General features: G+C 43.4%; 1 protein-coding gene across 1 annotated transcript in view; it reads right to left on the bottom strand.

Annotated features, from left to right (window-relative positions):
• The window catches only part of SP4 (Sp4 transcription factor), a 50,011-nt gene extending 24,177 nt beyond the window's left edge, over positions 1-25,834 (bottom strand). Inside the window, exons 1-3 of the mRNA XM_052000437.1 lie at positions 25,777-25,834; positions 25,053-25,195; positions 23,018-24,590 (exon numbers count right to left, since the gene is read on the bottom strand). Coding sequence (XP_051856397.1) covers positions 23,018-24,590; positions 25,053-25,195; positions 25,777-25,783 — 1,723 coding nt within the window. The 5' untranslated portion in view covers positions 25,784-25,834. The remainder of the gene's footprint in view (positions 1-23,017; positions 24,591-25,052; positions 25,196-25,776) is intronic.
• Positions 25,835-27,885: the final 2,051 nt, after the last annotated feature.

Below are 27,885 nucleotides of genomic sequence, written 5' to 3'. Positions count from 1 at the left end.
CCATGCAAGTCACTTACCCTTCATCTCAGTTGCTTCAACTGGAAAATGGGGATAGTACAAGCACTGCCAGCCCCAGATTGTGGCGGGGGTGTCATAGAATAATCGTAGCTAACTGTGAGGTGGGCATTTCATACATGCTTCCCCCCCCAAGTGTTCTCTCTCCCCTCCCTCCCTATTTCATGTAACTGATGCCAAAAACCCTCTCACCCTGTACTCTACAAAGACACCACGTGATGGAACGTGCGAGGAAGCCTGAAGCCCGGGGACAGGAGACATGAGCCCCACGAGGAGCCATTGGGACAAGGAGGCTGATGGCCTGGCCCGAGACCCAGGGCTCGAAACTACAAGCGAGTCTATGCTTGGCTCTGGAGGCCAGGCCAAGTCCCCAGAGTCTCCCGGCTGAGAGCCAGAGCATCCCCGGGGCAGGCGGTGGCTGCAGGCTGCCTGAGGCGCTGGTCCCTGCGGCCTGCCCTGGGCTCCCCACGGCCTCCCGGCCTGGCCTGGCCCCCTGCCGCAGCAGCCCTGCCAAAACTGCTTCCCCAGTGTTCTTCACACACAACATGGCAGAAGCTATTTTAGCACCTATTTTAGTTTTATTAGTTCGTGCTTATTGATCACTTCTGATTTGCAAAAGTTCAGGGTACAATTTACAAAGCGTGAGGGCTGCCGAGTTTTCTGACAGTGACCAGCATCCTTGGGAAAGGAGGGATGATGTGGGGGGCTGGGGGAGGCGAGGCACAAAACAAGGCAGGAAGAGCATGTAACCCTTCCTCTAGGAAAGTTCCTATCCATCACTTCAAATGACAAGATCTATGACGAGCAAAGGAAATGAAAGCACTCCGTTGTTGCAATTTTTGTCTCTGTCTCTTTCTTGGGGGAGAACAAAAGAAGGGCAGGAGGTCACAGGGATGGGTGGAAGGTGCTCCTGGGGCCCCCCCTAACAGGCAGAACAAAGGGCTTTCCTGAGGGAGGTGGGGAGGATGTCAAGGTAGGCACACACAACACTGCAGGGCAGGGACAATATTTAATCGTAAAACATGACACTGTTCAATAGTCCCCATTTAAGGAGTGGTCAAAATAAAATGGAATAGCTATTTGAACGAATTTAGGGATTTCACAGCATTTTCCAGCTGTTCAGGGATAAAATGAGTATTCCTTTATTAGTTTAACCCATAACACCTCTACCTCCTCCTCTTCCCCCGCCACTTCCCACAACCCCCCTCCTCCCTACCAAGTAGTTTATTACAGACATAAGATAATTAAGTCCATGAAATACGATCATTTCTTCCAAATGATGACAACCTGGTTAAAAAATTGAAATGTTATCCATGTATTTGAGATCACAATATGTATATGAACACTTTGATAAGCATTTAGTGCTTACTATGTGTCAGTCACTTTGCTAAGTACCAAGAAACGAGAAGAAAACTATCTTCAAAGAAGAGTATGAGATATACTGTCTACACATACAGGTCTATACAACTCTATTAAATTCTATATTCAATAGACTGTGGTTTATTAGGCTGCAAGGACCAGAAATGGCATGAAATCTGGGCGGGGATTTTAACCATGTTGTCATGGATTCCTTTGGCAGCCTAGTGAAATCTATGGACCTCTTCTCAAGATAACATTTTTAATGCAGAAAATAGTACGCTGTATATTAAAATTAAAAAGAAACTCAATTTTTGTGGTGGAAAAGAATAAGAAATTGAGGGAATTCTTACAAGTGGGATTGAGGAGACAGTGGTTAAATCTGGTTTAGCATTGATTTAATCCTACAACAAATAATGGTTTCCTAGTGATATAATGATTAGTGTATACTCAGTGTGGGGCATATAAGGGAGAAGCTCTTGGGGCCAGAGGGACAAGCCCACTGGAAGCTTTCTGAGGCTAAGGCAGATTCATTCCATCTTCCACCTTGGTGCTGGCTGGAGGCTGAAGCTGGTAGAGGCAAAGGACTAGCGGTAGGAGCTCTCAGAACCAAGGAAGAGATAGGCCTCTAAGAAAGCTAACCGGGCCCCAAGAAAAGAGATAAGCCTTTGAAGGAGACAATAAAGGATTTGGACTTTAATCCCTGGATGTACTTGTGATTAGTGAATTGAAAGAAGGCTGCCTCCAGAAGCCCCCCAAGAAACCTGCTCCCAAAGAACATTACATTTTAGAGAAGAATATTACAAATGCCCATCCAAAAATTTTAGTGTGGTTTTAAGTTCCAATAGCTTAAATGATTGAAGTGCAATTTATACACACACATTCATATATATATAACATATAATACACACATATACATTCATATATAATGTATATGACACACACACACACATATATTGTGTGTGTCTATATATATACACACCCATACATACATACATACAAACACACCTACAAATATAAGAAAAAATCATGACTTCCATGTGAAGAACCTTGGGCACACTTAAAAGGAGAACCATAAGAACAGTGTTATAAGTGGCCACTGTAAAGGTTCCCAGACTGTGAGATCATACTTGAAGAATTCATTTATGCAAGATGTTATAGTACAACGAACACTTCATTGACTACAGTAAGTCTGTAATTATCAAAAAAAAAAAAAGCATATATTAACTTTTCATGGATTTCTCGGGCACCAGAGTAGATAGGTGTCCAAAATAAACCCTTTAAAAAATTTAAAATCTTATTTTTAAAGGTTCCCAGAGACAAATGCACAGCTTCCTTCAATACCTTATATCACTGCTTCCTTAATTACTTGCAATGCCAACGTATTCCTTTTATCTAACCAAAATTCCATGTTACAATTTAATCACATTTCACATTCTTTAGTCTTCTGAAGAAGCATACTTTCTAATCACTATCCTTTGTGTAATAACTATTCATTATCACAACTTAGGCCTTCAGGTACCAATTTTCAAGATCTCAAGACCAAAATTTCAAAATAATGGAACAGATCATGATATCACAAAGAAATAGCCAAGGATTGCCTATATATATATATTATTTTAATAGTATTTTATTTTTTCTAATTACATGTAAAGAAAAATTTAATATTTATTTTTACAAAATTGAGTTTCAAATTTTCTTCCTTTCACCCTTTCCCTCTTTAATATAGTTAGCAAATTGATATATAGATCACATATATATGTATAAAATGGAAAATATTTCCATTTTATTCAGGTTGTCAAGGAAGAAACAGAACAAAGAAAAAAAGACATAAAAAGTAAAGTATACATAGTATGCCTTCAATCTGCATTTATACTTCTTAAGTTCTTTCTCTGAGGTGAATAGCATTTTTTATCTAAGTTCTTTGGAACTGAGAAGAGCTAAGTCACACTATGTTGCCTATTATTGTGTACAATGTTTTCCTAGTTCTGCTCACTTGACTTTGCATCAGTTCATGTAAGTCTTTTTCAAGTTTTTTTTTTTTCTGAAATATACCCCTCTCTCATTTTTGCAGCACAATAATATTCCATTATATTCATCCACCACAGTCTATCCATCCATTTCATAATTTCCAACTCTTTGCCACTATAACAAACTGCTATAAATATTTTTGTAATGTGGGTCCTTTCTCCTTTTTTTATGATCTCTTTGGGATACGATTTAATAGTAGAATTGTTGGATCAAAGTGTAAGCAGAATTTTATAGCCCTGCATAATTCCAAATTGCTCTCCAGAATGGTTGGATTAATTCACAACTCCACCAACGGTACATTATTAATATTCCAATTTTCTGATTTGCCCTCCAATATTTACCATTTTTCTTTTTTGTCATATTAGTCAATCTGAAAGATGTGAGGAGATATCTTAGAATTGTTTTAATTTGCATTTCTCAATGCTCAATAATTTGGAGCATTTTTTCATATAGCTTTGATTTCTTAATCTGAAAACTGCCTGTTCATTCATCTGACCATTTATCAATTGAGGAATGATTTGTACATTTATACATTTGACTCAGTTCTCTATATTTTGAAAAAATGAGCTCTTTATGAGAGACATTTGCAGTAAAAATTATTTCCAGCTTTCTGCTTTCCTTCTAATGATGGTTGCTTGGGCAAACCTTTTAAACACAACAATCATAAATATCCACTTAATTATCCCCCCTTTCACTCTTATTTAGTCACAAATTTTCCCTTTTCCATAGATTTAACAAACTATTCCATGCTCTCCTAATTTGTTTATGAGATCACCCTTGATATCTAAATCATGTACCCATTTCGATTTTTATCATAGTATACGGCATAAGCTTATATCCAGTTTCTTTCTAACTATTTTCCAGTTTTCCATTTTTGTCAAATAGTGAGTTCTTGTTCCAGAAACTGGAGTCCTTGGGGTTATCAAACACTAAATTACTACACTCATTTGCTACTGATTCCTATGTACCTAATCATTTCCACTGATCCACCACTGATCAGCTGAACAGAAAATTCAATTTTTAAATATAAAAGAAGTAAAGTTAAATGAATTATAGAAACAGGCAGTGAAACTATACTAGTGGGGGGACCTTCAAACTCCCCTTCTCAGAACTAAATAAATCTAACCATAAAATAAAAAAGAAATAGTTGAAGAAGTGAAGAGAATTTTATAAAATCTAAAAATGACAGATGGGGACAGAAAAAAAAATACCTTTTTCTCAGCAGTACATGGTACCTACCTACCCCAAAACTGACCATGTAATAAGGCATAGAAACATTATAGTTAAATCAAAAGGACAATAATGAACCAACACAACAAAATTTGTAATCCAGTGATTACAACTGGAGATGCCGTGATTATGAGGCCAAATCGCACTGACATCATCACAAATGCCTCAACGAAAAGCATGGTTGAGTTGAAATAGAAACAAATGAGCCTGAAGTAGCAACCAGTAGCCAGTCAGAGGAACTAAGGTTCGTCCGCAGATTATGTAGCCACAGCAGTGGTAGAGGAAATTATTATATGTTTAAATGCTTACGTGAATAAAAAAGAGAACAAATTAATGACGAGGGCATGCAACTAAAAAAGCCACAAAAGGAACAAATTTAAAATCCTCAATTAAATACCAGGTTAGAAATTTTGAAAATCAAAGGAGAGATGAATAAAACTGAAAATAAGAAAACTATTGAACTAATAAATAAAACATGATTTTATGGGGGAAAACCTCAATACTGAACTAGAAATGTTAGCTTTAGTAGTAAGAGAAGAAAAAGAAATTGAAGAAATTAAAGTAGGTAATGAGGAAACAAAATTATCACTCTTTGTAAATGATATATGATAGTATATTTAGCTAATCAACTAAAAAAACTATTACGAACAATTAACTACTTTAGCAAAGGTAAAGAATAAAAAATGAAGCCACATAATTAATCAGCATTTCTATGTTACCAACAAAGTCCAGCAGCAAGAGATAGAAGAGAAATCCCATTTGAAATAACTGCAAATAATGTAAATATTTGGGAGTTTACTGCCAAGACAAAACCAGGAATTATATGAACACAATTACAAAATACTTTTGACATAAAAGTTAGATCTAAACAAATGGCAGAATATCAAGTGCCCCTGGGAAAGCTGAATTAATATAAATATAAAAATGACAACTCTACTTAAATTAATTTACTTATCCAGTACCATACCAATCACACTGCCAAGAAATTTCTTTGTAGAACTAGAAAGAATAATAACAAAATTCATCTGGAAGTACAAAAGGCCAAAAATTTCAAGGGAATTAATGGGAAAAAATATGAGGAAGGTGGCCTATCTGTACCAGACCTAAAACTATATCATAAAGTATCAGTTATTAAAATCATTTGGTATGAGCTAAGAAATAGAGTTGTGGATCAGTGGAATAAGTCAGGTTCACAAGACATAATAGTCAGTGATTAGAGTAATTAGTGTTTGATAAACCCAAAGATTCTAGCTTCTGAGATAAGAACTCACTATTTGACAAAAAATGCTGAAAAATAGTATGGCAGAAACTAGGCATTGACCAAACTCTTAACACCTTATATTGAGATAAGATTGAAATGATTTGATGATTTAGACATAAAGGGCAATACTATAAGCGAACAAGGAAATCAAAGGATGGCCTACCTCTCCGATCTGTGGAGAAGGGAGTCATTTATTGCCAAAGAAGAACTAGATAACACTGTGAAATGCAAATGGGAAATTTTGATTATATTAAATTAAAAAGTTTTTGTACAAACAAATGCACTCATGATTAGAAAGGAAGTAGAAAGCTGGGAAAAATTATTTTACATCTAGTGTTTCTGGTAAAGGCCTCATTTAAAAAATATATAAAGAACTGACTCGAATTTATAAGAATACAAGCCATTCCCCAATTGATAAATGGTCAAAGGATATAAATAGACAACTTCCCAACAAAAAAATTAAAGTCATTTCTAGTTATATAAAAATGTTCTAAATCACTATTTATTAGAGAAATGCAAATTAAGACAACTACAAGGTACCACTTCACACCTCCCAGATTGGCTAAGATGACAGGAAAAGATAATGATAAATGTTGGAGGGAATGTGAGAAAACTCAGACACTGATGCATTATTGGCAGAGTTGTGAAATTATCCAACCATTCTGGAAACAATTTGGAACTATGTCAAATGGGCTATCAAACTAACATGTCCTTGGTTCCAGCAGTGTCTCTTCTAATCCTGTATCCCAAAGAGAGCATCAAAGACAGGAAAGGACCCATAAGTGCAAAAAATGGTTTATATCAGTCCTTTTTGTAGTGACAACAAACTGGAAATTGAGTAGTCACCCATTAGTTGGGGAAATAGCTGCATAAGTTATGATATATGAATGTAATGGAATATTATTATTCTAAAAGACATAATGAGCAGGCAAATTTCAGAAAAACCTAGAAATACTTACATAACTAATGCTAAGTTAAATGAGCAGAACCAAGAGATCATTGTATATAGCAACAACAAGATTATGGGATGATCAATTGTGGTGGGCTTAGCTCTTTTCAACAATGAGGTGATTCAAGGCAATTCCAATAGACTTGTGATGGAAAGTGGCTCTCACATCCCAGAGAGAGAACTATGGAGGCTAAGCATCAAACATATAATTTTCACCTTTGTTGTTTGTTTGCTTGTTTTTTTTTTCCTTTCTCATGTTTCTCCCCCCTCAAAAAAATTATATGAACACAATTACAAAACACTTTTTTAAACAACTGGAAAAAGAGCAATTGTTCATGGATGGGCAGAACAAATATAATAAAAATTACAATTCTACCTAAATCAATTTATTCAGTTTCATGTCAATTGAACTACCAAAAATATTTTCTTGATACAGAAAAACATGGTAACAAAATTCATGTGAAAGAACAAAAGGTCAAGATTATAAAGGGAATTAATTTTTTAAAAAATGCAAAGGAAAGTGGCCTACCTGTACTAGATCTCAAACTATATTACAAAGCAGCAATCATTAAAACTAAGTGGTACTGGAAAACAAATGGAGTAGAACAGTGGAAAAGAATTAGTACACAAGACAAAGTAGTCAATGATAAAAGTAACTTAGTGTTTTTTAAACTCAAAGACTTCAACTTTTGGGATAAGAACTCACTATTTGACAAAAACGTCTGGGAATACTAGAAAAAATAAGGATCAAACTAGGCACAGATCAACATCTCACACCTTTTATCAAGATAAAGTCAAAATGGGTACCTGATTTAGACATAAAGGATAATATCATAAGCAAATTAGGAGTGCAAGGAATAGTTCATTTCTCAGATTGCTAGAGAAGGGAAGAATTTATGACCAAACAAGAGATAGAATACATTAGAAAATGCAAAATGGATAATTCTAATTACATTAAATTTAAAACCAATGCACCCAAGATTAAAAAAAATGCAGATAGTTGGGCAACATTTTTTACGGTCAGTGTTTCTGATTAAGGCTTCATTTCTCAAATATATAGAGACTTGAGTCAAATTTAAACATATATAAGTCATTTTCCAAAGGGCAAATGGTCAAAGGATATTAACAGGCAGTTTTCAGATAAGAAAATCAAACTATCTATAGTCATATAAAAATGTTCTAAATCACTATTAATTAGAGAAAGGCAAATTAAAACAGCTCTGAGGTAACACCTCACCCTATCAGATTAGCTAATGTGACAGAATAGGAAAATTAAAATGTTGGAGATGTGGGAAATGAGGGGAAATTGGAATATTAATGCATTGTTAGTAGAGTTTTTTCCCCTGGTTTGTAAACTGCTTTATATCTTTTTTTAAATTAAAGCTTTTTGTTTTTTAAAACATACGTGTGTATAATTCTTCAACATTAGCCTTTGCAAAATCTTGTATTCCAATTTTCCCTCCCTTCCCTCATGCCCTCTCCTAGATGGCAAGTAGTCCAATATATGCTAAACATGGTAGAAATATAGGTTAAATACAATATATGCATACATATTTATACAATTATTGTGCCACACAAGAGAAAATGAAGCAAAATAAAATGCAAGCAAACAACAAAAAGAGTGAGAATGCTATGTTGTGGACCACACTCAGTTCCCACAGTTCTCCTTCTGGGTGTAGATGGCTCTCTCCATCACAAGCCTACTGGAACTGGTGTGAATGATCTCATTGTCAAAGAGAGCCATGTCCATCAAAAGTCTTGTTGTTGCCGTATATAATGATCTCTTGGTTCTGCTCACTTCACTCAGCATCAGTTCATGTAAGTCTCTCCAGACCTGTCTGAAATAATCCTGCTGGTTTCTTACAGAACAATAATATTCCATAACATTCATCACTTATTCAGCCATTCTCCAATTCATGGACATCCACTCAGGTTCCAGTTTCTTGCCACTACAAAAAGGGCTGCCACCAACATTTTTGTACAGGTGGGTCCCTTTCCCTCCTTTAAGATCTCTTTGGGATATAAGCCCAGTAGAAACGCTGCTGGATCAAAGGATATGCAGTCTGATAACTTTTTGAGCACAGTTCCAAATTGCTCTCCAGAATGATTCGATCCATTCACAGTTCCACCAATGTGCACTGTTGGTAGAGTTGTAAACTGATGCAACCATTCTGGAGAGCAATTTGGAACTATGCCTCAAAGACAAGGATCCAGCAATGGTACTACTAAATTGCATCCTAAAGAGATCATAAAAAAGGCAAAAAAAAAGTTACAAAAATATTTATAGCAGCTCTTTTTATGATGGCAAAGAACTGGAAATTAAGGGAATGTCCATCAATTAGGGAATAGCTGAACAAGTCCTGGTATATAAATGTAATAGAATATTACTGTGCTATAAGAAATGATGTGAAGGCAGATTTCAGGAAAACCTGGGAAGACTTACATGACCTGAAGATGACTGAAATAAGCAAAACCAGAACATCTCACACAGTGACAGCAACAATGTACAATGATAAACTAAGAGAGATGTGGTTCTTCTCAGCAATGCAATGATCCAAGGCAATCCCAAAAGACTCATGAAGTCTATCCACATCCACAGAAAGAACTATGGAGTCTGAATGTAGCTCAAAGCAAGCTATTTTCACTTTATTCTTTTTCTTTTCTTTCTCGTATTTTTTCCCTTTTATTCTGATTCTTCTTTCACAATATAACTAACGTGAAAACATGAATAATATGATTGTATGTGTATAATCTATATCAGATTGCTTGTAATTGAGGAGGGGAAGAGGGAGAAAAATATAGAATTCAAAATCTTAGAAAATTGAATGTTGAAAACTATCTTTACATGTAACTGGAAAATAAAATAAAATGCTAGTAAGTAGCAAAAAAATTCTAATTAGTCATGTTGTCGTAATCAACTTATGAGTGTTCTATTTAAAATTTTTACATAAGCATTTGTTAGGGAAACTGGTTTATAATTTTATCTCTTTGCCATATTTGGGTCATAAAAATAGTCTGGTAGGACTCCATCTATTTTTCCAAACAATATTATAATTAATTATTTTTAAAATGCTTGGTAGAACTAACTTGTGAATCTGTCTTGATCCTGGAGATTTTTTCTTTGGGAGCTCAATAATGACTTGTTCAATGTCTTTTTCTAAAATATTATATTTCCTCTTCTGTTAACCTAGGCAATTTATATTTTTGTAAATATCTGTCAATTTCACTTAATTGTCAGATTTACTGGCATATAATTGGACAAAATAGATCCTAATAATTGCTTTAATTTCCTTTTCATTGATGGGGAAATTCACCTTTTTCAGTTCTGATACAGAATATGTAGTTTTATTCTTTTTAAATCAAATCAACCAATGGTTTATCTATCTTATTTGTTTGTTTTTGTAAAACAAGCTCCTAGCTTTATTTACTGGCTCAACAGTTTTCTTATTTTCAATTTTCTTAATCTCATTTTTGGTTTTCAGGATTTTTCAACCTGGTATTTTTAATTTCCCCCCCTTTTTTTAAAACTACATGCCCAATTAATTGATCTGCTCTTTATTTTATTGATGTAAGAGTTGAGAGATATAAATTTCCCCCACATACTACAGTGAAACACAGAGTACGTGTTCTACTCACCTCCATGGTCAGCTAGTGTTTGTAGTATGTAACCCATTAGGCTGCTAATGATGAGGCAACCCAAGAGTACTGAATTCACTTCTTATTTTTGCCTAAAAAGATACATAAAGAACTGACAAGAGCAGCATGTGGTTCCCAAGCTTCTAGCTCCCAACAAACTGGTCCCATATTTTACAGATAAAGAAATCAAGGCTGAGATTTTTTTGAGATCACACAAAATGCCCTTCTTAAAATGGGGCAATGAGAATGGAACACAATATTCTGGATAAAATCTGATTAACACAGAATATAATAGGAGTATTACTTCCTATATCTGGATCCCATTAATGCTCCTAAGATTATAATAGCTTTTTTGATAGTGGCTAAATCCTACTGCTGTGAAACAGGAAGTCCACAAGGGGGAAAAAAAAAAAAAAAAAGATGAACTTAACTAGCACTGATAAGCTGAATAAAATCACGAATGGCTAGTTAGTATATTCAAGTTTATTTTTTCCTTCAAAAATAGCAAGAAATCTTATTTACTTTTATGTGTTTCTCATCTTTTTCTGTGTATTCCTGATTCTGTTACTATTATTTGGATATAAAATCACTGGGGATCCCAGATCTCTGCAACCGAGAGTCTGAGTTCTCTGGGGCCTAAAGCGAATTAATTAGTGTCACCTAGTTATCCAGCAGGACTAGAATCCAGGTCTTCCTGACTCCAGGCTGCCTCTTCTCCCTATAGCTGACTTTTGTATTGTGCTTTAAGATTTATAAAGTCTTTCCCCCACAACAACCCAAGTTCTTGCTCAGCAGGTTTGCTGCCTTTCCTAATTCCATGGTTGGTATTATTTGCACTGCGTCGAGCTGCCAGCACCCAAACAATGTGCCTCACCAGCAATCTAGCTCGGCAGCCATGATGCTCCCCTTCAGGAACTCACCTGTGTGCCATCTGGCATCCTGCAACCCTTGTGTGCCCAGGACAAATGTGTGCCCAGGACAGATGAATGCCTGCAGGATGGATGCCTGCCCAGGACAGATGTGTGCCCAGGGCAGATGCATGACCAGGACGGATATATGCCCAGGACAGATGTATGCCCAGGATGGGCTTGTCCCCGGCCCCCCACTTTCTGACTGAAGGAAGAGACCCTCAGCTCAGTGGCTGCACAGTGAGGCCTCAGGATGGGGGGTGGGAGAGCGAACTCTCCAAACAGAGGGGAAAGAATGGTGAGGGACCTTAGCAGGGGAAGAAGAAAGCTCCCTCCACAGGAGAGGAGCTCCCCATTGATCTTCCCCCCTTACGGAGGGAAGGTAATCCACCCAAATTGGGATGTGCTGGGTTTGAGATGCCAATCGGACATCAAAGTAGGAAGATCCAGTCAGGTGGATGAAGTCTCAAAAGAGGTTGGGGGAGGGGGAAGGTATAGGGTTTGATAATCATGAAAACACAAGTCATAACTAAGGCCTGAGGAGAATAAGAGGAATAAATGGGAAGAGCAGAAAAGGGAAATACTTGAATTCAGAATCTATAATCAGGAAGGAAGGGGAATGAGAAGGAGAGGAGGATCCCTAGAAATGGTCAGGGAACTTCTGACAAAAGGCTGAGACCCCCTGAAACAGCCCCAAGGATTCCTCCAGAGTTGTTTCAGTGGGCCAGCCAGGACAGAAGTCAGATTTCAAGTGACTTATATGAGAGGTGGGATGAGAGAAGGGTGAGACACACAGTAATTCCTGCTTCTGGGAGCTGAAGGCTGATGCTTTCCTGGAATTCAGGGGTTCTAGAGATCTGCAATCAAGCTGGCACCTTATGGAGAGGTCTGGGGTGCACAATACCCAGAGGTCACAGAACATTGGGCTTGGAGTCTGGAAGAGCTGAGGGTCTCAGACACCAGATAGGTGACATTAGGCTAGTTTATCAGTCTGCCTCAGTTTCTTCAACTGTAAAATGGGCATTACAAAAGTACCACTCTTGCAGAATGAGTAGTGCTTAACACAGTGCTTAGAAACTGGTAGACACCAGATAAATGCTTCCATCCATCCTTCCTTTCCTCCCCAGGCTGGTCCAGGTCACAAATGAAACAGGCCACAGTTTATGGGAAGACCAGGGATGGACTCGACTAGGAGGGTTACTGTATTACCAGTATGACTAAGAGAGAGATACCCAATCTCAAAAAAAAAAAAAAAAGAAAAGAAAAAGTAAAATGAGCAAGGATGTGTCTACTCCAGAGACTCTTAAAATTTCTCCATTCCAAAGGCCCTTTGTGACTTAGTAATTTTTTCACCGCACCGTAAAGAAATACCTAACAGTTGCCCTTATTAAAATAGTTAGGGTCAGATAACTTAATAATCATTTGAAAAACAATGTAAACATGTATGCAAGTTGAAAGAAAAAAAATTTCATTTCATTCTTAAGTCATAACCCCTTACAATGAGATATGTACAACTGTTGGACACATCTCTAAGGAGCACTTAGCAATTGAATTGACACAAGCATTCGGTGTGATCTCTTAACGACCAAATCTGGAGTATAAGATTGGACACTGCCACCCTCATTTTCTGTTCCTTGATGATTCTCATGCAGATCTTGCTTTTATCACAGCATCTAGTAAAAACTCAGATTTGCAAAAATACGATGTCACAATAAAGTTCATTGCTGAAAGTACAATTCAGCAAAAACAAATCTCAAACATCCGAGAAGGTCACTGATCTAATGTTGAACGCAAGAACTATCCTGACTTCTTATTCAAGTTGAGGTCTGGCACAGATCCAGTATCACAGAAATTCCCCTCAAATTTTAAAATAACTGTCCAAATTTGAAGATTATAGCATTTGAGACTGAACATGATCTTAGAGACCATCTACTATGGGATCCAGAAAGCATGTTAAAGGTGCATGTGATAATGGAAAAGGATATGATCCCCTCACAATCATCTAAGAAGAAGAACAGCTGCTGTCTTTGATAAATGGTTAGATTTTGCAAGGGGGGGGGGCGCTCAGAGTTCTACTTTGGACATGCTGAGTCTGACATCTGTGGGACATCTAATCTGAAGTGTGAGACTCAAGCTCAGGAGAAAGAAGATGGATAAATGGATCTTGTCTGCATAAATAAATAAATAATAGAAATATAGAAATATAAATAAATAAATAGGACTTGTCTGCATAAAAAAACCCATGAAAAGTTGAAAAGGCCACCAAGAAAGAGTACAGACAGAGAAGAGCTCACATTTGGGGGTGGAATATCAATAATGACCCATTATAAGAGACCAGGGCTGATAGAAAGCAGATGAAGACAGAATAGTGTCATAAAACCTAGAGAGAGGACAAAGTGCAGCTGGGAGGTAAAAAAGCATTAAGACTCAAAGACAATCATCAGATTTGGTCATTAAGAGATCACATTGAATGCTTGTGTCGATTAAATTACTAAGTGCTCCTTAGAGAAATAAAGACTAACTCAAATAGTTGGGAGAACATGAAGTGTCTGCCATTGGGCTACAGTAAAATAATGGAAATGTTAGTAATGTCAAGGCAAAATGAAAGTTTTTGTGCTAGGTTAAATGCTGAAAGCGTGAAGAATGTGACAAATTGGCAACATATTTCATCAAAAGAAACATAAGATTTAGACTATCAAAGGAAATAATGAAAGAAGGAAACTGGTCTGGCAGAAATTGGGCTTAGACCAACATCTTATACTGCATTCCACACAGAAAAATCTAAAATGGATGTGATCTGAATATTAAAGATCGTATCATTAAAAAAAGAGATGCTATACTTTTCACAGTTACAAGAAGATGTATTTTTTTGTTTGTACCATCCCTTTTTATAGTGGCAAGGAACTGGAAACTGAGAGGCTGCCCATCAGTTGGGAAATGGCTGAATAAATTGTGGTTTATGAATGTTATGGAATATTATTGTTCTGTAAGAAATGACCAGCAGGATGATTTCAGAAAAATCTGGAGGGACTTACATGAACTGATGCTGAGTGAAATGAGCAGAACCAGGAGATCATTGTACACGACAACAGCAAGATTATACAATGGTCAATTCTGATGGACATGGCTCTTTTCAATAGTGAGGTGATTCAAGACAACTCCAACAGATTTGGGGTGGGAAAGGCCAATCACATCCAGAGAGAACTATGGGGATTGAATGTGGATCGAATATAGTATTTTATATTTTTGTTGTTTGCTTGCTTTTCTCTCTCTCATTTTTTTTCTCCTTTTTGAGCTGATTTTTCTTATACAGCATGATAAATATGGAAATATGTTTAGAAAATTGCACATATTTAACCTACATTGGATTACTTGCCATCTGGGGGAAGAGGGGTGGGAAGAAGGAAGGGAGAAGAATTTGAAATACAAGGTTTTGCAAGGGTGAATGTTGAAAACTACCTTTACATGTATTTTGAAAATAAAAAATTATTAAAAATTACAAAAAAGATGAATTTTTCACTAAGAAAGGGATAAAGGCAATTATAAAAGAAACTTCTTGGTATTTGAAGTTGAAAAATAAAATTAACGTATCCAGAATAAAGAGGAAGCAGTTAAATGGAAATAAAATCTTTATCTCAAATTTCTCAGGTAAGGCTCTAGTATCCTGGATAGTCAACTAGTCAACTAGTACCTAGTAAGAATGTGTGAATATGTGTGTGTATGTATTTTTTTCTCAGATAAATAAGGAATCTGCCCTACACACACACACACACACACACACACACACACAGAGGTATACACAAACACATCTTATAAAGGATATAAACAAACAGTTCCCAAAGAAGAACTGCAATTCATAATTAACATAAAATAAAAAAAAACAATCATCTATAAAAGTATATTTCAATACACTGAAACATGCAAATCAAAATAACCTTGAGGTTCCATCTCACACCCAGAAAACTGTCAAAGATGTCAGAAGAGGGGAATAATCATTACGGCAAAGTACTATACTAGTACATTGTCGATAGAGCTATGACTCGGTCCAACGAGTCTGGAAAGTAATTTGGAGGAATGCAAATAAGGGGACTAAAATGTCCAAAATTCTTTGGCCCAGATCCTCTGCTGCTAGCATGAACATAAAGGAGGTTATTGATAAAAAGAAAGTTCCCATATACACCAAAGTATTTAAAGCACTACTTCTTGTGAGAGCCAAGTTGATGCCCATAGGTTGGTGAAAAGGCTGACTTGGGACCAGAAAACTTAAGGGAGTACAGAAGCGATTTCAGGAGGGAGGGAGAGCCCTAAGCATAAAGGGACAGGAGAGAAGGCAGTATGGGGCTGTGCTCTGCAGGGGGCCACGAGGAGAGACTGGTCTGAACCTGGGGATCTCTGTGTGCCCTGACAGGAGATGGTGCGTCCCCCAGAGCAAACGGCAAGTAGGCCACACGGCATCAGACAGGACTCAGCTACAGCCAGTTTGGTCGGATTAATAAGATTAACTAGATCTGCCTTCTCCAATTACACTGTACAGAGGTGCCATGAAAGATTTAAAGCAAAAGATTCCTTTTACAAAAGTAGAAATTATGCCAGTATTTTAAGGTTATTATTTGTCAGTATTCTGAGGCAAAGTAAAAAACGTCAAAATAAGTTTTCTGACTAGTTTTGTTAAACCATTAGGTACATTTGATCAACTCAATAATTCTCCAAGGCCTCAGGGTGCTTGTTGAGATCCCCTTATAACAAACATCCTTTGAGAAACTTTGTTACCCAAAATTTCCCTTGCATGGGTGCAAGAAGGTTCTATCTCATTCATTCTTCTAAAAAATGACTAGTGAGATCTTAGAGAAATTCTTCATGATGAAGAGGGAAAATGAACGTACTATGAGAAGAAAATGACTCCAACACACACACACACACACACACACACACACACACACACAGAGTTGTGTGAATGTTCAGATGGAATATGCCTCATTTAATCAAACTTCCAAATAAGAAAATCCAAATGTATAAGTGAGGGAATCCCAACATATTAACACAGCTCTGGGTAAAAACTTGTCCAAAGGGGTTGGATATGGCAATATAGCTGCTAAATGTAGTGGTTAAGGCAAGGTTTTCAGATTGGATGTTAATTTGAATGGATCCCTCAGGTACTTGTTTTCCCTATAAGGAAGAGCTAGCTGCTGCTTCTATATCTGAGCTCTGATGCTACAGGTCCCCAGATTCATGCTTCAAATTCCCTAGAGAGGAAAAAGAAAGCAGAAAAAAGTTCTTGAAGATTCACCAATGTTTAATTTACAAGCCTCAGTGTTCCCTGTGTGAAAATCAAATTTATGTTCCTGGGACTCAAGTATGCTGAGTTCTCATGGTGCCTTTGCTTGCCTAAAAAATAGGATCTAAGCTCTTTGTGTCTGGGTCCCTTTATCCATCTAGTCTCCGGGTTAGAAGAGATTATATGTCTAAGATCCTTCAAGTTCAAATGTGGTCACTTTTGGTAGAAAACATTGGCTAAAAAATTTGGAAAATAAAATTCCAGTGTTTGAGCATGTCATCAAAAATGGTAAGCTGCTATAATAGAAACACAGTTTTTAAAAAATTGACAACTTGCTCCTGACTTGAACAATAGACAAATTTAAGCCATAAAATTCCATGTTTCTAAGTATCTGCAGTTACAGAAGTTTACATTCTCTTTTGACTTCCTCCATAAAATCCTTTGGTCACAGAAGGTATTGTATAGACAGGGAATGACTGGATCCTCCTCCCTTTTAGCCAAGAGCCCCCAACTCTGGGCTACAACTCTTCCCATCTCTAATATGGGCTAAAGGAAAACTGATGTTGTTAAAATGTCTACACTATTTATTCCATAGGAAATTCAAGGTTTATTAAAACAAAACAAAACAAAAACAAATCATAAACCAAAAAAAAGTTTTAATTCTTAGAATTATCTTATATACAGTAGATACATAATAAATGTTCACTAGTTTGTTGTTGTTGTTGTTGTTGTTGTTTTTCTTGTTATACCTCAGAATCCCAATAATGATGTATGCTGGAATGGGGAAATAGAAGGATGTACTCAATTACCAAATATGATGAAAAAGAAGATAACAGTAATAGCTAGGATTTATATAGTGCTTATTGTGTGCTAAGTACTTTTCTTATTTATTTATTATCTTACTCAATCCTCCGAAAATACTGTGAGGCAGGTTCTCTTTGTATCCCCAGTTACAGAGAAGGAAACTGAGGCAGGCAGAGTGCAGTGGTTTGCCCAGGTTCCGGAGCCAGGAAGTGTCAGAGGGTGGCTGGGAACTCGAGCCATCCCGACTCCAGGCCCAGCGCTCCCTCCGAGGTTGCCCCAAGAATCAAATTCAATCACATCAGCGTGGGGCTGGGGAGGGAAGTCACCTTCTGTTCTCGGATCCGTGTAGAAGTTGGGCTTATGGGTCACCAGGCTCGAGAGGCCGAGGACATCATGGGGTCATGTCTTGCCCCAGACGTGAACTGGGTTTAAATTGAGGCAGGGCTGCCCAAAGTCTCTCTTCTGGAGTCATCCAGGCCTAGGGATAGGACCTGCAGGGCCCAGGACAATGTGACCCTGGTATCCTGACCAGCCTCTCTGCGCCCCATAGCACCCACCTGGGCCACCAGAAGGAGGTTCTCCTCTACCCCCTCTGCCCCTCCTCATTTGCTTGGATGGACACAAAGTGACGGGCTTGAGGCTTTTGGGTCCCCCTCACTCTAGTCTAGCCCACTGCCAACTGACAGCTATAGGTGGGGGGAGAGGCAAACTCCACAGGTGGATGAGGCTCCTGCCGACTAAGACTGAGGGGCCAGCTCCTCCGATGGTCATTTCCCTCCTTTCTCTCCCTTCTGCCATCACCATACCAGGGAAGGTATGAGGGAGGAGCTAGGTCCAAGACTGAGGGTCACCCTGTATTTCCTGTCTCTTCCTTCTGTATGGCCCCAGTCTCTTCCTTCTCCTCCTACCACCCATTCACCCATTCAGTTGCCCAGGGTCACTCTTTCTACCAAATCACTCATGTTGGGCCCTTTCCTTGCCCTCTCCCTCCAACCACCCCCATTCAAACCTGGATCTCCCATTTTCTCGATGCTCCCTAACTGGCTCCTCTGGCCTTCAGGCTCTTCCCTCCCCATCCACCCTCCAAAATCTGGACCAAAGAGCTTTTCCACAGCAAAGATCTCATCCAAGATCAGAGCCCTCCATGGCTCCAAAGCACTCCTGGAACAAAAGCGGGCTCCTCTTCTTGGCGCACAAAGCCCTCCTGCACGCAGCTCCAACCCGCCTTCACGGGCTTTTGGACATGGCCTCTCTGTTTACTTCACATCCTCTATGTTCAAGCGAAACTGGCTGCTTTCTTGTGACTCAAACATGATCTTCCACGACCCCTCCGCCATCCCCTTGACTTGGTACAAGCTGTAGCTAGCCTGAGACCTGGGATTCCCCTCCCCCCATCCCACTTCACACAATCCCTAGCTTTCTATAAAGCTGCCTCCTCTCTGAGGCCTTTGCTGCCCCCTCCTAATACTCATGTATATCTTTCCCCCTTAATGGAACATAAGCTCCTATTTTGGATTTATGCTAAGAAAAGGACTACCATCTCCATATTTTTTTGACCTAGAGATCTCACTGCTAGACATACCTTTAAGGAGCTGACAACATTTTTATAGTAATACTTTTTGCAATAACAAGAGAATAAAGTGGAACTAACAAAATTCCTATCAACTGGGGAATGGCTAAATAAAGTGTGGCACATGAAGGTAATGAAACATTACTGTACCCCAAGAAATGAGGACTATTTAGAATCTAGAGAAGAATAGGAAAATTTAATGTGAACTGATACAAAATCAGTCAATAAAAATTAAGTACCTCCTATGTTCTACTCATCACGGTAACAATGGAAGTGAAAAGAATACCAAACTTCCCGATACTGAATGGGGAACAATCTCACTGATCAAGCTTGATCCTTAAGAGGTGAGAGCGATTATGGGTGGGGAACACTACACATGTGGTCAGATTCTGAGGATGTGTCGGTGACCTGAGGGACTTCTTTTTTCTCTAATTCTTTGTAAAGAAGCGATACCTGGGGTAGGGAGATTCATAACAGGATATACATGAAAATGAAACTGAAACAAAACAAAATATTGAGATGTTTTGGTTTATCTCAAAAAACACTGGTGTACTTTGACAAAAGATTGTAAGTTCTGTTTCATTTTTGTCCCCGTATATCCAGTGCCTAGCAAAATGTCTGTCATATAACAGGTATTATATGCGTATATTTGATTAACTGGGCAAATAATTTTTACATTTGACATAGCTTAATATCTCTTTGTATCCTCAGCACTTGATGTAGCTTTGGGCAAGGATTAAAAAGCTTAATAAACCTTTCTTTCTTTATCTTAAAAGTATCACTGACAATTTTGTTCCAACAATTGGTTATAAATCTCAAAACATTTAGAAAAATAAATAAAGCTTATGGTTGACAAAAGTCTTGCTGATTTTGGCCTTTTCCTATTACACTGAAATCTCATTCATATAATCAAATGAAAAAAAAAAAAAAACCAGAACTATTTTGTAGCTGCAAAGTCCAATATAGAAGTCATTTTTTATTTCTATGATCCACAGGAAGGCCAGTAGCCCTGGGAGCTGACTTCCTATTCTTGCACCCTACAGTCCTTTCCTTATAGCTTCATGGTGAAGTGAAGGTCATCAACATCACTTCAGAACATGAAGGAAGCTGAAAGGCAGAAGAGCGTAGCTCTGATGGGGAATAATGACGAGGCTGGCCCTTTTCACCTGTATCACTGCTCCCTTCAGTCTGGGTGCTGAACAATGGGAGTCCCTTACCCCAAAGGGCTATTTGACTGAGCTACTCCACAAGGACCTGAAGTGCAGCCCCACCTACCTCAGGTTACTAACATAAAATAGAATTCAAAAAGGGAGTCAAAGATGACAAGGCATCCCGCACTCCCTCCCTCCCAAGGAAATGGACCTGGCCCAATAGTAACTTGGAGGACCAATCAAGCAACATGTATTTAGTTGGGATCTACTGGGAACCAAGCACTGGGCTGGACACAGAGGATACCAACACAAAACCCGCAACAGTGCCTGCTCACAAGCAGCTTACATTTTAATGGTGGAAATCAGTATAAATAAACCTATGTAGGTGGATAAATGGACAGACACACAGAGCACTTCATGTCAAGGTGGTTTTGAAGGAAGAATCCCAAAGACGCTCCACAGAAGACCATGTCTACTGTAAAAGGGGAGAGGGAGTCGTGGGCAGGGACTAGGAGGGGTCAGGGCCAGGGAGCTGAGGGTTCTGATGCAGAAACATCCCGCCGCTGACCACAAGGGTCAGGAAGCACAAGAGTGACATGGTGAATACTGCAAAGGCTTCCATATAGTAAAACAAGGACTGAAGAGCATCCTAGCAAATTTTAGTAAAAGTGCAAATATCGCTGGCTGCCAACATTGCATTTAAAACTCTCAAAAAAAAAAATCCTACCCCCCCAAACCCTGGAGTAGGAGCTCACAGATAAATCCTCAGGCCCTTTGACAGAACCATATGAAGGAACGTACACTGCCATTTCTAAGTCAGCCAGCAACCACCCCTGCCCAGGAGAAACAGAAGGGAGGAAAGCAGGAGTTCATTTTAAGCATGGCGGCTGACAATGATTCAGAGACACGACCGTGTGGTACCTGCCTGGTCCAGGCCTGATCTCATTGCTGGTGACTTGGGACAGGACCGAGCAGGACTCTGGGATCCCCAAGGGCTTTCTTTCTCTAAGCCTCCTGAAGTGTCTCTCGCTCTGGGTTTGCCCAGGAGGCCTACTTCTGGAGCAGACAGTGAAGATCTGTCTGATAACAGAGCAAGCCCTACATAAGCCCCTGAGATGTGGAACAACTCATCAACTACTACAAGATGAGCGCGGACGATAAGTGGATCCTCAAAGATGAACTTTTGGGTTGGAAGAGGAAACACTCTCCCATAAACCCTTAAACAGGACTTGTGCCAGAGGGAACCCATTCAACAATCACAACTTCTATGTGGCTGAAAGGTTTGTAGAGTTTTGTGTGTTATCACACTTGACTGAAGAAAAAAAAAAAAAAAGAAAAGCAGATTATTAAGTAAAAATTTCAAATCCAGCCAGCACTGAGTTGCAAAAGTTGATTTAAAATTCTCAAACTCATTCAATATTGCTGGACTTTGTACTCTTTCAGACTATGTCTAGGAAATGGGTGACAAAATCAAGGAATTCAAACAGCAAAGGTCTCTTTTGAGTTGTCAACCAGAAGAGAATTGCATCCACATCATTTTAGTCCACTTTTGTTCAAGAAAGGTTATTAAACTAAGCAAGACAATGCTAATTTCAAGGATTTATCAAAGTGGGACTCCTTAACTAAAACGATGAAATAAATAACAATTAATCCAGAATTCACTAGTTAGGTTCGAGTTTATGTTCCCTAAGAAAATCAATTCTTAGGTTATATTATTAATTTGTACTAATGAGGCAATTGTAGGTCTTGTTTAAAATACTGAACAGAACTTTCCAAACACACTTACATGCAAAGCAAAACTAATGATAAAACCAACGTGTTAAGAAAGCAAATTTGCCCAGAGGGCCTCGACTAGTGCCAGTAGCAAGAGTTTGAATGGCTTTAAAGCTCTGAAAAGTTACAAACTTCATTTTTAAACAAAATGCCTCCAAATTCACAGTAACTTCTCTCTAGCCATTAAACACCGGAGAAGTCTTCTATGCACTGTGATTCTCACCTGCCCTTCTGCCACATTGAAACACTGACAAGCAAACCGGGGGCTTACTCTGAGGGCATCAACTCACCGAGCTGCCCAAGCAAAGGCCTCTGCCAGGACAGAATCTGAATCTCTGGGCCGGCCCTGTCCTACCATTGCAATGGGGACACTTCAAAGTTCTTTTCAAATCTCCGTTTTGGCAGAACAATCACCATATAAGTTGGTCAAAAAATCTGCAGCTAAATTTGGTCGCCTCTCCCACCTGCTGCCATTTGTTGTTGGTTTCAAAAGCCAACCCAGGGCAAGGAGACACCGAAGCACAGGCAACAAAACAATGCAACATGAGCCATCACGTCCAATTTTTAAAAATGTCCTGTGACCTGAGAGCAGAGTGGCCCTCAAACCCCCAAACACACAATGGACGCCAGTGCTTGACTCAGTCATTCTCCATCTGCACTCTCGAGGGCAAGAGTCCTCTGTGAGTGGAGGCTCAGCTCTGTCCTGAGATTGCTCAACAATGAAAATCAGCTTGGGGGGGCAGGGGGAGCTAGTACAATTTCACAAATGGCTCCAGAACTCAACCTTTGGCCCCGAGGTGCCAAGACCCATCACTTTCTAGTCCCTGTGCTGTAAACTGAATTTGAGGGGCAAATCCTGAACCTGAGATGGGCACAATGGCCACTACAGACAAAGCTGAAGGAGTGAGCCGAGTTTTCAAGTTTCTTTGCCCTTAGGATCTTCCTTCTCCTCTGCTCCCCTCAAAGTAGCAGAGGTCAAACTGAAGAGTTAGCACAATTACCTTTGCAATTATGACAAGGGCCTAAAACGCCTGAAGAGGACGTGGTCTGTGACTTACCGGCCACACTAGTGATTGTCACTGGAACTCCCTGCACCTGGACACCTGCAGCCCCCAGGTTGGCCACGCTCACCGTCTGAAGGTTAGGCACGGATGCAAGCTGGGCAGTGTTCAACGTGATTGGGGCCCCGGCCACAGCCACCGGGGCAATCTGGGCAAGAGCTGTGCCCCCACTTGAAGACACTGGGGTGATGGTGAGTTGTTGGGGTAACCCAGCATTCTGCACTTGCAAATTGGGGAGGCTCTGAATATTCTGAACCTGCACAGTTTGCCAACTGATCTGCCCTGACGGGGTTAAGGTGGGTGCTCTGATGAGCACCTGAGTTGGACTTACAGCCTGAAGCTGGACATTCTGCAAAGGCTGCTGCTGGATGGTCTGCAGAGTCTGTCCTGACTGGAGCTGAAATGACTGGGGTGGGATGGCCTGAATAATCTGCTGCTGGGGCTGCTGGATCTGGATCTGTTGTAAAATGGGCTGGCCCACAATCTGCACCTGCTGGAGGGAGCCGGCCTGCTCCTGCTGAGGCGCATTCTGAAGGCCGTTGGCCTGGAGCTGACCAGAGTTCTGGGCTTCGGCTTCCGGGGCGGGGGTCTGAGATTCTTCCAGGACCCTTTCTGAAGCGCCAGCAGCGGCTCCGGCACTCACGTACTGGCCCGAGTCCACCGAGCTCACCAACGGGTCACTGCTAGTCAGAGTCGTGGCGGTGGTGGACGTGCAGGCGGTGGAGGAGGAGGGTGACTCGGGCATAGTGCTGCCAGCAGAGGCGGTGGTGGTAGGGGGAGTCGGGGTGGGGGTGGACACTAACTGATTTCCATTGGCCGCCCCACCATCGGCAGCAGACTGGCCAATCTGTCCAGAGCCTCCTCCAGCAGCCACATTGTTGATCACAGGCAAAGCTAAAGTCACTCCTCCGATGTTGATAGGTAAAGTTGTCACAACTTGAGCCTGAGCACCTGGAATTGTCTGTAACTGCAAGGGGATAGAGACCCCGGGCCGAATTTGGACTGGTACCGTTTGATTTGCCAGGTTTTGAGCAAGAATATTCCCAGAAGCTGTCCTATTAGCAGCTGTGAGGATCGCTTGATTATTACCTGCAGGAATTAGCTGGATTTGACCCTGCAAATCCTGCAGAGATGCAGTGTTGCTGGGGTTGATCTGGATCTGCTGACCCTCCACAGCCTGCAGCTGCGGTATCACTTGGTACTGAACGTTCCCGCCAGGGTTCTGTACCTGGATGACTTGAAACTGCCCCGAGGTGGAGGGCTGGCTGGGCTTGGCCTTGGTGGGGGAGCTGCTCTCGTTGGCGCTGCTCGAGGAGCTGGCCGAGCCCGAGGCTGCCTGGGAAACGTTATTTTCCTTCGTGGAGGGAGGTGTAGCGGTAACAAGTTGCCAAGCATTTCCTGCGAGTTGCGTGGTCACCAGCTCCAACTGCTGGGGCTGGTTCTGAAGCTGCACCAGCCCCTGGCTTGGGTCAATGATGATCTGCTGTTGCCCAGAGGCTTGATTTTCACCCGGAGTCCCAATTTTGCTGCAAGTGGCTGCCAGGAGAGCCAGAGGAGAAGGCTGAGAGTCCTGCCCACAGAGGGGATGGGGAAAAAAGGGGCACCTTTAGTAGAAGCCACGAAGGGGGAATTATTTTTTGACAGTTCTAAATATTAAAACTTACCCAGGAAATGGCAGAAATCAAAGAGTGCTTCGAACCAAAAACAAAACAAAACAGAGCCCCAAGAAGCCTGAATGAGGAAGTGGGACCTTCTGGGACCCAAGTTTTAAATAAAAGGGTCAATAGCTCTAAAGTTTTTCCAGGCCAGAGTAGACTTGAAAAAAACAAAACAAAACTGGGGGGGGGGGGTAGATTGTTAATGTCCCTCCAGGGCTTCCAGACATGATTTCTATGCCACTCCCCCAGGGCCCAAAGCTTCCCCTGTTCAGCAGGCAGACCCTTGATGGCCCCCACCGCCCACAGCCCCAGGAAGAAGCTGTCTATGGCCTCACCAGCCCCTCCTTCCCCACGAACTTGGGGGGGAGCTTTACCTGGGAACCTGCAGTTTTGGCTTTTTTATTGTTGTTCTCCGTCTCCGAAGTCTTTCCTCCTTCGGGGGCCATGGCAGCCCCGGCGGCAGCCCCAGCCACTGCTGCTGCAGGGGGGACCTCGTCCTCCTCCTCCTTCTTCTGATCTGCAAGAGCCCCCACACCATCTGATTAATGGGGGGCTCTCCCGTGGCACCCCTCCCTCGCTCCCACTCCATGCAGTTATTGGGGTTCATCTTGAGGGGGGGGTCCCTTACTCTGCCCCCCGCAGTCCGTGGAGTCCCTCCCGAGAGGTCCCTCCCTGGGCCTCCCGCCGTTCTTGGGGTTCACCATGGGGTGGGGTGTCTGCCTCTGCCCCCCGCCGGCCTAGCGGGGTTCCTCCGGGGGCTGGGTCCCCGCCTGGGCCCCCCCGCCGACCCGCGGGGGCTCATCGCGGGGCTGGGGGTCCCTCGCCCCCTCCCTCCCCGGGCGGGCGGCGGCGTAGCGGCGGGCAGGCGGGCCCGGCCGGCGGGGAGGAGGGCCGAGTGCTCGGAACGTGGTTGGAAACCCGACCCCTCGGCTCCAGAGCAACACCCAGAAGGCGGCGGCAGCCGGGCTCCGCGGCGGAGACAAAACCCGGGCGGCCCGCCCCGCGCGGGCCGCCGCCGCCCCCGGCCCCTCCTCCGCCTCCTCCCCCTGGAGCATCCCGGCCGGCCCGGCCCGCCCGGCCCGCCCGGCCCCAACGTACCGCTCATCCCGCATTCACGGCGCGGCCCGAGGGCGGGCAGGCGGGCGGGGGCCGGGGCCGGGCGGGGCGGGGCAGGGAGGGCCGGGCGGGCCGGGCCGGGCGCCCGCCCGCGGGAGGAGGAGGAGGAGGAGGAGGAGGAGAGGAGGAGGAGGAGGAGGAGGAGGCGGAGGCGGCGGACGAGGAGGAGGAGGAGGAGGAGGAGGAGGAGGAGGCGGCGGCTCCCGAGGCTGCGGCGGCTCCGGCCCGCCCGGCCCGGCTTTGGGCGCAGGGCCGCCGCGGGGCTGTGGCGTAGCAGATCCTCTCTCCGCCCGGGCCCCGCGGACTCGCGCCTGATTGACAGCGGCGGCGGCGGCGGCGGCGGCGGGGGCGCGGGGAGCCGGCGGGGCCGAGCGGGGGCGGGGCCGGCGCGGGGCGGGGCCGCGCGCAGAGCCCTCCCGCCCCTCCCCCGCCCCCTGTGCTCGCGAGGCCACCGCCCAAGCCCCGCCTCCCGTCAGCCGATTGGCCGCCGTCGCGCACCCCCCCCTTCCTCAGCCCCCCTCCCCGCGCCTCGTTTTCGCTCTCGCGCCCGGCCTTCTTCCTCTGCCCTCGGCCTAGCCCCAGACCTTGGCCTGCCCACTGCCCTGCGCGAGCGCCCTGCTCCGAGGTCTCACGTCCCAGCGGGGCCCATCACGGGAGAAAAGACATTCACACACCTCACCGAGCCGGGAGAAAGCGGAGGGCTCCGCCCCGCTCCGGCAGCAGAGGGCCCCGCCCCCGCCAGCGCTGAGCGAGCGTGGCTCCCGCAGGCACCTCCCGCCTCGGCCGCCTCTTTCTCCTAACGGGCTCGCTATTGGCCGAGACCCAAATGACGCGAGCTGATTGGCGGGGAAGGGAGGGCGGGAGCGGAGGGGGCCGGTGCGAGGCGGGCCGGCCGTTGTCGTGCAGTAACGGCTCGTGACGGCAGCGGGGAAGGGCGCGCGCGCTCAAGGGGGAACGCGCGTGGGGGTACGCGCGCGCTCGGGAGGGGGCGGTGGCTGAGGCAGCCTGACTGGGCGGGCGGGCACGCACGCACGCACGCTGCGGCCACCGCGCGCCCGGGAGCGCGAGCGGGGGGCGGGGCGGGCAGGAGCGGGCGCGCGGCAGGGGCGGCGCGCGGGCGGGCGGCAGGGCGGGGCCCGCCGCGGTGGGAGGTGAATGGGCCGAGGGGAGCGGTCGGCCTGGGGGCCTCGGCCTATCCCGGAGAGGCCCTGGTCCGCCTCGGCCCGCCCCGTGGCGGCAGGCCGTAGTTCAGTGAGGGGTCCTCCTCCTGGGACTGCAGGGGAAACTGAGGCCGGGGGAGAAGGTCCAGACCGGGAAGTGGCCCAGACCCGATCACTTTGTGGGGGGGGAAGGAGGGGAGGGGAGAGAGACTTAAGGTCAGAGGTCATGCAGTCCATTTTAGAACTGTTCTGCATTCATATCAGTTAAGAGAAGGGGGGGCACAGGACCCGAGGCTGGATTAGAATTCAGGACTGTCCTTGTGAAGATGTGCATTCTTTGATGCTTCTCTAGAACCCCTGAATGGAAGAAGAGAGGGGGGAAACTGAGGCACACGGAGCTGGGAACGGTGGCTTTTAGGTTGGAGTGAGGGAAAGGTTGGGAAACGTCCCCCTCACATAGAGCTGGTCGGTCTGGAGTTTTGGGATGCTGGGGGTGGAGAGGTTTGGGGAGCCAGGGCCCCCTTCCCATGACACACTCCTGGCTAGGCTTCTTCTTGAGAGGGTATCCCCTTTGCTGAAGCCAGCTGCACCCTGGGGGACCCGGCACCTCCGAGGGGAGCACTGTGCCTGCCTAGGAAGCCTAGACCTCTGGTCCAGGCAGGCCCCCCGACCCAGCTCTGGAGCACGAATCAAGCCTCCAGTTCAGAGCTCCTGGGCCAGGGTGCGGGAACGTGTGGAAGGGGCCTGGTGTGGAAGGGACCTGGTGTGGAAGGGGCCTGGTGTGGAAGGGGCCGGCCTGGTGTGGAAGGGGCCTGGTGTGGAAGGGACCTGATGTGGAAGGGGCCTGGTGTGGAAGGGGGGCCTGGTGTGGAAGGGGCCTGGTGTGGAAGGGGCCTGGTGTGGAAGGGGCCGGCCTGGTGTGGAAGGGGCC

The sequence above is a fragment of the Antechinus flavipes genome, chromosome 5, assembly GCF_016432865.1.
Source record: "Antechinus flavipes isolate AdamAnt ecotype Samford, QLD, Australia chromosome 5, AdamAnt_v2, whole genome shotgun sequence".
In the NCBI taxonomy this organism is placed as follows: domain Eukaryota; kingdom Metazoa; phylum Chordata; class Mammalia; order Dasyuromorphia; family Dasyuridae; genus Antechinus; species Antechinus flavipes.
This window is presented reverse-complemented; position numbering and strand designations above follow the sequence as displayed.